The sequence below is a fragment of the Erythrolamprus reginae genome, chromosome 1 (assembly GCF_031021105.1).
Source record: "Erythrolamprus reginae isolate rEryReg1 chromosome 1, rEryReg1.hap1, whole genome shotgun sequence".
NCBI classification, from domain to species: domain Eukaryota; kingdom Metazoa; phylum Chordata; class Lepidosauria; order Squamata; family Dipsadidae; genus Erythrolamprus; species Erythrolamprus reginae.
In genome coordinates, this window is record NC_091950.1 from 221,021,261 (window position 1) to 221,033,809 (window position 12,549).

Here is a 12,549-nt window from a genome sequence, read left to right on the forward strand (position 1 = left end):
TTTCGCTTAGTCGTGGACTTCCGGAACCTTAATGCCGTGTGTGTGCAGAACACTTATCCCCTCCCTCTCATGAAGGACTTATTGAATCATCTAGCCAAGGGAAAATACTCTACCAAGTTGGACTTGAGGGAGGCTTATTACCGCATCAGAATAAAGGAAGGGGATGAGTGGAAAACAGCTTTCAACTGTCCATTAGGGAGTTTCTAATTTTGGGTGATGCCATTTGGCCTGAAAGGGGCCCCTGCCGTGTTCATGCAGTACATAAATGAAGTTCTACACACCCGCCTCTACAACGGGGTTCTTGTGTACTTAAATGACATCCTTATCTACAGCCAGAACCTCCCTGACCATGTCAGGTTGGTGAGGCAAGTCTTGAAGAAACTTTTGTCTGCTAAGCTCTATGTGAAACTTTCCAAGTGCGAATTTCACCAGACGTCCATAGACTATTTGGGATACTGTATATCTAGCAAAGCATAGAGATGGACCCAACCAAGGTAAAGGCAGTGCTCGATTGGCAAGCTCCCCACACACGCAAGCAATTACAGAGTCTCTTAGGATTTGCAAATTTCTATCGGCAATTCATTGCAGCTTTCACAGAAGTTGCCTTGCCCTTAACCAAGTTACTAAAGACTGGGTCAGCCCCTACTAAGCCCAGACCCTCTCAGCCAATCAGGTGGACGATGGAATGCCAAAAGACATTTGAAAGGCTCAAAAGACTTTTTGCAAAGGAGCCCATCCTGCAACAATATATATATAAAGTGAAAATGATTGTACACAGTTGGGGCGGGGGAGATCCTTTTGCTGAGCAAAATAAACAAATAAGCATTATTTTTTAAATTTCATTTTTATTTTTCATATTATCAGGAATGTTCAATTCAGTATACCAATGCCAAAGTTATTAAAAATATTTTTAATTTGGAGCCTAATCCATATATAAAGTGAAATAATTGCACACAGCCAGGGGGGGCTTTTCTGAACAAAATAAACAAATAAGCATTAATGTTTTCATTTCATTTTTCATTTCATTGTGTTCAGAAGTTCAAATTAGTAAACCAGTGGAAAAAGTATACAAAAAAACCCACTTCCAGTAGCTAAAACCAACCTTTTTTTAATCCAGGCCAAATAGATACAGGAACTGTACAAGTGTGAGTTTTATCGCCCATCAAAAACTAACCTCCTCCACCCCAACCACCCCAAAATATACTCATAAAAAGAACCCCTCAAATGATGCATTGTCATGTAATTTCAAGTTTCAGATACGCAGGGAAAATTGTTTACAGGGTCTCAAACTTCATTTCGGGTCACATACGACCCGAATAGAACAATTGTGTTTCCTAGCTAATCAAGTGGGTGTTTTGTGAGCAGCTGCAAGGATATGTGGACCTTAGATGTATTGGGGCAAAGAAGGCAGGATAAGAGGCTAGGCTTCTTGGGAGTGGTGAGGGGAAGGCAGGAGAACCTAGCCAGCTGAGGCCCTTTGGGAGGGGGAGAGAGGCAGAAGGATTTCAGGCAACTGGTCTAGCTGGTTGAGGCATCTCAGGAGTTGGGGATGGGGCAGAACAGGCTTCCTGGGAGTAGCAGCCTCTGCACTGCTGGGCATAGTAAACAAGGTGTCCTGGTGTGTAGAAGGTTTCCATGTGCCAGAGCCTAGTTGTTCAAGGCCTCATAGTCCACAGAGGGGGAGTTGCAGTGCTCCTGCAATCATAAAGATGGATGCCCTGCAAGCACCTGAATTTTTATCACATGACCACAAGGGCACTGTCACGATCAGAACTTCAGGCAGAGGTCATTACTCTGTTTCTTCAATACCATTCAGATTTTCATTAGTTATACAATCTATAATTTTCTGTTTTCACCTTTTTCAGAATCACAGATGGTGTTGTGGAACCCTTAAAAATAGAACTTTCTGAGTTAGATCAACTGATCAAAGATGAAGAAGACAAGATTTATACTAAGAGAGCTAATGTTTTAAGAAACAATGAAAAAATTCAAAAGATGGTTCATATTATCAACTCAAGAAGGTGAATAGTGGAAGGCTGGAACCTATTACATTGTTTGCAAATAAAATTACAATACAATACAATTATGAATAGTTTTATTGAAAAATACTGGTTTTTAAAGTATTTACTGTATTTAATCTGTTATGGTCCGTTCTTCTGCTACTTTAATAACAATAGCCCAATTTGTGGCTTTTTGTTCTATAAGGCATTATTTTTTTTATACAGAGTATGGAATCTGAGAGGATTAAAGTTGTGATTATCTTAGAATACTTGGATAAATGCCATAGGAAAATTTGAATTGGAATTCTTGCATTTTTGGGAAAAACACTGTATATGTTTATGGTATTGTAAGGAACAAGAAGTAGGAAGTTGATCCCATAATAAAATTTTTAATGAAATTACAGGCTCAAGATAAAAATGTAGTTTACCTTTGTTTATTTAAGATATTTTGTAACATAGTAAAAATAAGATATTGATCTGAATATATTGGTTGCATTTATAAGGCAATATACTTTGCAATATACATTTACACTCTACTTCCCTCTCTTTAGCTCTCTCTCTTCTTTTCTCATTTTCTCAGATTAAGTCATTCCAAAAGAATTAGAATATGGAAATTGCATATATTTATGCTTTGTGGATTTGCTGTTCCTATATAGTTTTAAAATGTCTTTGTTGTATTTATTTTATTGAGATTCATAAATAATGGAAAACTTGCTGGCCAACCAAAGTATATGGTTTCTAGGACACTGACTTCATCTAATGTCATATTAGATTTGAGGAGGAATGTGTGTGCACAAATCTTTTTTTAAAAAAACACCTCAATTTAGCATAGAAATACTTGTTCTGAGAATACTTTTTCTACGATCCTAAACCTTGTGAAGTCCTGTAAGTTTATCATTACCATTTAAAAATAGCACAATTGAAACCTTTTTCATAACTCAGTTTCACACTTGATACCTGATATCTTGAAGAGAGTTTGCCATTTGTCTGATGAATTGATGAATATAAATATAAACTGAATGTTTTTTGTTTTTTTAAACTATTAACTATATGTTAATGAATGTATTTAAGAAAAATCATTTTTCTATTTGGAAATATATAATTTCTTTATTAGTGAAGTTATATTTCTCATGAGTTAAGTATGCTTTACCAGATGTGGAGCAGAAAGATAATTTAATATGTACATATTGAAGGGGAGGGGTTGATTAATAAATATAAAAGAATGTCTTAATGGTTTGGGAAAGTTTGCTTGTTGCTATATTTAAATTTCTACCGTACATTGTACTACATTTTATCCATATGATTCGCTAATTTTTCATTGGAAATGAGTTTTAAATAACTGAAATAATCATAATTGCAAAAGCAGTAAGCCTTGATTTAAACAATTTGGGTTTTTTAGTGTAATGTTTGTTGTCAATTATTTTTTGTTATATTAATTAAATTGTCCTTAATTAAGATGCATTCCAAATTTCCAATTATTTCTAACCATTTGTTTGAACATGTGTCTTAAGTTAAATATTATCAAAGTAGAATACATGTTCACTTTCCTTAAACTATAAATCTGCAGTTTTAGAAAAGGGATAGTAAAAAAATGGATCAAATATATTATCATAGATTTTTATGCTAAAGTTGCCATTCTTTATAAACTACATATTATTATAATACATCAAAAGCTTAACATAATATTGGAAATTTCCTTTTATTTTCTACATAGCTCTCTATATATCACATTTTTACAGGAGTCCAATTTTATTTGTCAAAAATGTACCACATAAAATACCATTTGTATTTTATTTTTTCTATAAATCTAATAAATTGTCTATTTTTGTATGAACATTGTTTGCACAATTATTGGGATTAATTTATATTAGAGGGAATATTTTATATAAGCAACTAGTATTAAAACTTATTGCATCTTTGCATCTATTGTGAATTCTTCCATTATTGTGCATTAAGTAATCTTGCTGCCATCAACATCTGTAACAGTGATGGCGAACCTTTTTTGATTCACGTACCAAAAGGGGTGTGTGTGGGTTTGTTAGCATGCATGCATGCATGCATACACGTGCCCACACCCCTTCCCTCTCTCCCATGCATACTCACCCCCCTGCACTACACCCCACCTGATTGTCACCCCTGAAGCTATTTTTTTCCAGTATCACTGCATTGGAAGAAGCCCTTCAGCCTGCCCTCATCTTAATGTCTTCATCTGAAGCTGAGAAGCTCCTTTTCACGGACACTGAAAAAAAATTACCAAAAATTGTGTCAATGGGTTCCTACCCGTGAGGCACTCCGGACCAAAGCGGTATGAACCCACCACTACTGGTAGGTGAAAAAAAATGCCCAAATGGGCAAACCGGAAGAGCATTTTTCTGAACTTCCAGTTTGTCCATTGGGGGGAAATGCGTCTCTGAAACACCTGGAGGACGAAACGGCCTTTCCCAAAGCCGAAAATCAACTGGCCAGCACACATATGCATGCTGGAGCTGAAACATGAAAAAGTCTTGTGTGCCCTCCCATATGGCTTTGCGTGCCATATGTGCCATCATGGCTCTAGAGAGTAGAGTGAGAATAGAGTGAGAAGGAAAGAAAACCTATCCTGGATCAATGACAAATCTTGTCTTGATTATTGTCACAAAACCAATAAGGGACATCTCCATGCTTGCCTCAAGATCCAAATGCCACCCCTGGTATATCATAGGGGCAAGGGTGAAATACTACTGGTATAGTCTGGTTTGGGCATGCTGGTAGCAACGGTGGCCAGCTGGTAGCGGCAGCAGCATGAGGCTCCCTCCACCCACCCAAACGTTGTCATTTTATTTTTGTAACCCTCTCTGCATGCACATGAAAAAGTGCACACTTCCGAACTGGTATGGAAGGTAAGTAGATTTCACCACTGTAAAGGGGCTTGAAAACCTGACACTTTACCTTTAGTAAGAGAAATCAAAGCCCCGTGGATTCTTATTCCCTCCTCATTCCTGTTATCTTGAGATCTTTTATTTCCTATTTTTGATTAATTATTGATTAATGACCCAAAGTCATTGGAAATCAGGCAGCATACAAACATATAGAGCCGAGGTGGCACAGTGGTTAGAGTGCAGCACCGTAGTTCAGCAGTTCAAATCTCACCACTAATCACATATTATGAGTGATTTATAGCTAGAGCTACAAAACAACAAGGTTGACTCATCCTTCCATCCTTCCAAAGGATTGTTGGGGGTAATATGCTGATTCTGTAAATTGCTTAGAGAGGGACTGTAAAAGCACTATAAGTCTTGTCTAAATGCTATAAATAAATAACTAGAATAAAATGAAGAAATACCATTAATAAAAGAGAAACTTTTTCTATTCACACAATGATGGCGATCTACAAAAAAGGAATCGTCCGACTTTCCAAATTTTTTTGTCTAAAAAAGCCATTGCCAAAATGTCCATTTTTTTGGAGCAAATTTAAGGTGTAGGGGAATAATAACTAACACTGTTCCTTACAACAATATTCTTAGTGACAGAATCCCAGGTCCCAATAATGGTTAGTAAGAGAGAATTACTTGTATTTCTTTTGTGTCAAGATCTTGGAATAGTAACTATAGTCAACTGTTGTGGAAGTGATTATTATTATTATTATTATTATTATTATTATTATTATTATTTATTAGATCTGTATGCCGCCCCTCTCCGGAGACTCGAAGCGGCTTACAACAACAAAACAATACAAATCCAACAGTTTAAAAAGACAATTTAAAAACCCTTAATATAAAAAACATTCATACATCTCATACAAATCATACATGAAGCGGTGAGGGCCCAGAGGAATCATTTTCCCCATGCCTGATGACAGAGGTGGGTTTTAAGAAGTTTGCAAAAGGCCAGGAGGGTGGGGGCAGTCCTAATATCTGGGGGGAGTTTGTTCCAGAGGGTCGGGGCCGCCACAAAGAAGGCTCTTCCCCTGGGTCCTGCCAGACGACATTGTTTCGTCAATGGGACCCGGAGAAGGCCAACTCTGGGACCTAACAGGTCACTGGGATTCAGCCTACACAAGCTCACTTCTCCTGAGATAGCGGGTTGTGAGTACCTCTTTGTGAATTTGGATCTAGGGGTTCATGTGGGCTTGTTGCTCATGTACCTGCCTCCCAGCTGTGTGTCAACTGCCCTGCCTGCGCTACTCGAGGTAGCCAGGCTAGCGGTGGAGTTCCCCAGACTCAATGTCTTGGGGGACTTAAATCTACTGTTGCTCAGCAAATCCTCTGGATTGGTGCAGGAGTTCATGGCCACCATAGCAACCATGGATCTGACCCAAGTAATTCAGGGTCCGACTCAAAAGGAGGGCACACTCTCAACATGGCATTCCTCTCAGAGCAGTTGAGTAATGATCTGAAATTAAAGGGCTTAGATACTTTGCCTTTGTCATGGTCAGATAATTTTCTGCTACAGCTTGATTTTAAGGTTCTAATTCTCTGCGACAGGGAGGTGGAATTGATTAGGTGGTTCTGCCCCAGGCACCTGATGAACCTGGACGGTTTTTAGAGGGCCCTTGGGGTTTTACAGGATTCACTTGTACACAGTTCAGCAGAGACCCTTGCCACTACCTGGAATACGGCAGCGGTGAGGGCTCTTGACCAGATTGCGCCTTTGCAACTTCTCTGTGACAGTAAACCCTTGGTTCACTGAGGAGCTCCGGGGCATGAAACGCCAGAAGAGATGTCTAGAGAAGCGTTGGAGGAAAATTAAATCTAAATCTGACCAAACACTTGTAAGTGCTCATATTGACTTACTAAGTGGTGCTCAGGGGGCGGGTCTACGGCGAGCAGGCGTGCGAGAGCAGAGCTCCGCTCTCCCAAGCCTGATTTTGCAGTTCGGGGGGTTGAAAATTGGCAGAATTTCGACGCAACCACGTTGGAGAGGTGGCTGAAGTAGCGAGGGTTCCTCCTAGCACGGAGGTGTGAAGCAAGCACCCCGTGTGCAGGAGTGAGAACCTCGCAAACCTCGAAGCAAGAGAGTCACCAAACAACATGGTGACGTTAGTGCTGTGACAGCCCAGCGTAACAGAGGAAGCAAGAGAGTGTAACTACAATCCTATTTACAAAGAAGAACCCAAGTATGATAACAAAAATATATATAGTCAAATTAATGGAAGATTAAGTTAAGAGAGAGCAGCAGCGTGGGACCCACCAAAGTTGGTTAGCGGCTACTCAGCGGTGGGGGAGAAAAGACTAAAAAAAAAAAATTTCTACTGAGAAACCTGGAAGACCCGGAAGACGTTTGGAGTTAAAACCTAAAACAATAGGAGTGGACTAACAAGCACCCCGTGGAGGAGAAACCTGAAAAACAACTTAAATAACTTAACAACTGTTTGTGAGTTTTGTGACTAAAAGAAACGGTGGAGAATACTAACTTTTGAAAAAAAGAGCCAAACGACGGAGACTGCAGGAACTACAGAATTACAGCGGTAGTGACGAGACACGGAGATACGGAGGTTGCTGAGAGATCGGAAAAGGGAGGAAGTGCTCCAGAGTTTAAAGAAGCTTAAAGAACAAATGGTAAAGAGCTGAGGTCCACGACCAGAGGAATAAATAAACAGCAGCGGTGGAGTGTGCTTGGAAGTGAAGAAGGAGCCTGCAGAAGCTGACAAGATAAGCGGAAAGAGCCAAAAGAAGGTGCAGAGAAGAGGAACATCGGGGGAGGAGGAAGTTAGCTTAACTAAGCACTTATTTATATCTCTTTTCTCTCCTCTTTACCTTCCCTAAATCGAAAAAACTGACTAACTGATTTACTAATTAATTTTCTCCCTGATTAACGGATTAACTGATGACTTGCTATTTATAGCGGAAGAAAAAGAAATTTGACCGAACTTTGATTGAACTCTGATTGAACCTTGATTGAACCCTGATTGAACTCTGATATACTGAACCTGAATGTGAACTTAAAAATCTAAGGACGAAGAATTAGGTAAAACCCCACAACAAATAGAAAGGTTGATTATTATTATTTTCTGGATGAATTGAATCCCTATGAAGTGAATGGTATTAACGATACAACGAAATAAGTAATTAATCTGTATTCCTATTTCTATCTCAGCAATAACATATCTACAATATCTATACTTAGAATATATATATTAGCTTAATAATATTAATATTACTATTGAATATATTGAATTACATTGTATGAATTATACTGATCTATTGGAGTAAAGGAAGAGGGGGGAAAAAGGGGGGGAATATAAGAAAAGAACAATAACAATAACAGCTCATCAACAAGTAGCTCAATATTAAAAGTCTAACTGCGCATTATATACCTTAAGTCTAACTATATATTAGACTCATCTGATTTCAAGAAAATATTAGACATTCAAGTTAAGAATCAATTAAAAAGATTAAAATGGCAACTTTCCAGAAATATACAAAAAAACCATCTGGCTCCCCCTCAACCCAAAAATCAATAGTTAGCATGTTAGCAACAGAAAAGGCCAGCAGTACTGGTAATATTAGCAACACCCCACAAACAACGCAGGAGGCATTAATGGCAATTCAAGAAACAATGCTCAAACTGGAGGAAAAATTAGATAGGAACCATGAGGCAATGAGGGAAGATATGCAAAAAATGGACAATAAAATTGAAATAATCCATCAAATTTTGGAAAAAAATGAAAGGAGAATAGAACAAATTGAAAAGAAAGTAGAACAAAATGACAAAAAAGTAGTAACAATGGATGATAAATTGATGCAATTAAATAGAGAGTTAGAAGAATCAATAATTAATTTTGAGGTCGATAGAGCAGAATTTTACGTCAGATTCCAAAATGTAGAAGAAGAGAAAGATGAGAATTTAGTAGAGACAATGACAGAAATGATAGCTAATATATTACAAAAAGATAAACAAGAAACAGCTAATGGAATAGATGAGATTTACAGGGTGAACACTAACTACGCCCGAAAACATAAGCTTCCTAGGGAAGTACACGTGAGATGTGTAAAAAAGGAGATTAGAAATGAAATATTGAAAATTACAAAAGACGAAGCAATAATTCATAATGGGAAGGAAATCAGAGTTCTTAAGCAAATCCCAAAAAAATTAAGGGACAATCGAAGGGGATACCGACCGTTGGCAGATTTGTTAAATCAAAGTAAAATTACCTTCAGATGGTTAATTCCGGAGGGGATGCTTATCACATGGAAGAGGAAAAAAATAAAAGTAAATAACGAACTAATGGCACAGGAATTTTATGATGAATTAATAGCGGAAGAGAGGGTGGAAACAGGAAGTCAAAAAGAGATAGAAGAACCCCAGGTAGAATCAGATAGCGGGAAAGAAGGAACTTCTAAAGATATAGTACAGGAGGAAGAAAGAATATTGACAAGAGCACAGAAAGAAAACAGGACAAACAGAAGACAAATAAGGAATTAAAGGGGGATGGGAACAGAAATTAAATTAATCTCAATTAATGTAAATGGCTTAAACTCATTTATGAAAAGAAATAGTATATTCAATAAATTACAAAAACAAAATTTAGACATTGTTTGTCTACAGGAAGTACACATTCCACAAAAAAATGAAAAGCAATTAGAAAATGAGAAAATTGGGAAAGTATTTACGTCCTTATCACATAACAAAAAAAGAGGGATAGCAGTTTACGTTAAAAAAGAATTAGATCCAAGGAAAATATATGCAGATAAAAAGGGAAGAACTTTAATCATGACAGTTAAAATTGTTAATGTATTTGTATCATTAGTAGTAATTTATGCACCAAATAAAAATTTAAAAAAATTCTTCTATAACTTGCACCAGAAACTGATTGAATTAGAAGTAGAAGACATTTGCATGATAGGTGACTTTAACGGTATTATCGATCCCATTAAGGATTACAAAAGTGCTAATAAAAATCGATATAAAAAAAGAAAAGTACTGCCAAAAACGTTTGATCAGATGTGTGAAGAATTAAACCTGAGGGATTGTTGGAGAACAAGGAACCAAAATAAAAAAGAATATACATTCTATTCCAATGCGCACCAAAGTTGGTCTAGGATTGATATGGCGTGGGTTAATAATAAGATAGGAAACTTAATAAAACGAATTCAAATTGATAAAAACGATTGGGCTGATCATAACCCAATAAAAATTATATGGAATGAGGAGGAGAAAAAAAATAGGAGTTGGAGATTAGATCTACAATTATTAAAAGAACAAGAATATATAGATTGGATTGAAAGAGAAATGAAATTATTTTTAAAAGAAAATAACAATCCAGATACCTCCCTCCAGAATTTATGGGATACAGCAAAAGCCTATCAGAGAGGTTTAACAATAGCCTATAAATCAAGAAAAAACAAGGAAAAAAGACAAAATCAAAAAGAGTGGATATTTAAATTAGGAAAATTAGAAAAAGAATCCCAAAAAGACCCAGGAAACCCAAATATAAGGCAACAAATTATGCTGATAAAACACAAACTAGAATTAATAGAGATAGAAGAAGTAACTAAGAAACTAAGAGAAGTAAAACAAAATCAATTTGAGCACGCAAATAAACCTGGCAGATGGCTATCGTATAAATTGAGGAAAGAAAGAGAGAAGAAATTAATCCAACAATTAACAGATAAAAAAGAAATAACACATTACCAGTTAAAAAAAAAGAAATTGCATTAGAATACTATAAAGAATTGTATAGTGAAGAAAATATTAAGGAAGAAGATATATTAAAATATTTAGAGACATGTAAAATTAATTTAATAAGTAAAGAAGATAAATATTAAACAAAGAAATAACAAAAGAAGAATTGGAAAGAACAATTATGAAACAGAATAATAATAAAACACCAGGCCCAGATGGCTTCCCAATTGAATTCTATAAAGCAACATTCCATGTAACGGGAGAATTATTATTAGAAATTTATAATAAAATGTTAACGAACGGAGAATGCCCGGTATCATGGCAAGAAGCTAACATAACGCTGATACATAAAGAAGACACAGATCCAAAGTATATTAAGAATTATAGACCAATATCTCTGTTAAATGTAGACTACAAAATTTATATGGCAATAATAGCAGACAGATTTAAAAAAATATTAAACAAAATAATACACTCTGATCAGAATGGTTTCTTACCTAACAGACAAATTAGAAATAATATAAGAATTACATTAAATATGCTAGAATATTATGAAAGCCATAATGATAAGGAGTTTGCAATGCTATTTCTAGATGCTGAGAAAGCCTTCGATAACCTCAATTGGAACTTTTTCAAAAAATTAATAAATACTATGGATTTAGGAGAGAACTTTGAAAATACAATAAATAAAATATACTCCAAACAAAAGGCAAGGATAATTATAAATGGAGATTTAACCAATACATTCGATATTAAAAAAGGAGTGAGACAAGGCTGTCCACTATCTCCCTTAATATATATAATGTCTATAGAAATACTATTAAACCGAATTAGAGGGGAATCATCAATACAGGGCACCCAAATTAAACAACAAATTTATAAAACACAGGCCTTCGCTGATGATCTTGTCTTCTTCTTAGAGAATCCAGTTAGCTCAATGATATATTTAGTAAAAGAATTAGAGAACTATGGGAAAGTGGCCGGCTTAAAAATAAATAGGAACAAAACTAAAATATTAACCAAGAATTGTAATCAAGATTTAAACAAATTATTAATAAAAGAAACAGGTTTTCAAATAGAAAAGAAAATTAAATATCTAGGGATTTGGTTTACGACAAGGTATTCTTCACTGAAAGAACTAAATTATACAAAATTATTAACAAAAACAAAAGAAGATTTAGAAAAATGGTCAAAGTTAAATCTATCCTTAATGGGAAGGATCAATACAATAAAGTCTAATATACTTCCAAGGTGGCTCTATCTCTTCCAAACAGCACCAATACAACTAAACAAATCGTTCTTTGCTAAAATAAATAAAATAATTTCTAAATTTATCTGGTGCAATAAAAAACCTAGAATAAACATGAAAGCCCTACAAGATTTAAGAACAAGAGGAGGATTCGGTTTACCCAACTTAGAAATATACTACCAAGCCACTAAATTACTATGGATTAAAGAATGGGTCAACCTTGAAAATCCTAGAATTCTAACAATAGAAGGCCACGATATAAATGAAGGATGGCACGCACATTTGTGGGAAAAAGAACACTCAAAACATTCTCACTTTAAACAACACCAAATTCGGAATACACTATTGACACACTGGCGGAAAGTCAGGAAAAAATACTATAATGAAATTCCCAGATGGCTATCCACTCTAGAAGCTCAAATTCACCCAAACATAATAAGCCAAGAACAAAAAATAACCTACGAAGCCCTACTAAACACTAAAGGAAGTCTTAAAACTAGAGAAAGACTTAAAGAGGAAGGTATAGTAATAGATTGGCTTCCATATTACCAAATTCAAAGCAGATATAAAAGGGACTTGGTACAATTTGGAATATGTAATAAACAAAATGAAATAGACAAAATATTGACAGGATCTGACAAAAAATTTATAACTAAAATGTATATTTATCTATTAAACTATGAAAACATTGAAGAA

At 35.8% G+C, this 12,549-nt stretch overlaps 1 protein-coding gene across 1 annotated transcript in view; it reads left to right on the forward strand.

The window, feature by feature from the left end:
• Positions 1–3,836, forward strand: part of TRAF3IP1 (TRAF3 interacting protein 1) — a 94,628-nt gene extending 90,792 nt beyond the window's left edge. The window contains exon 8 of the mRNA XM_070758442.1: positions 1,866–3,836. Coding sequence (XP_070614543.1) covers positions 1,866–2,025 — 160 coding nt within the window. The 3' untranslated portion in view covers positions 2,026–3,836. The remainder of the gene's footprint in view (positions 1–1,865) is intronic.
• The last annotated feature ends 8,713 nt before the right edge of the window (positions 3,837–12,549 follow it).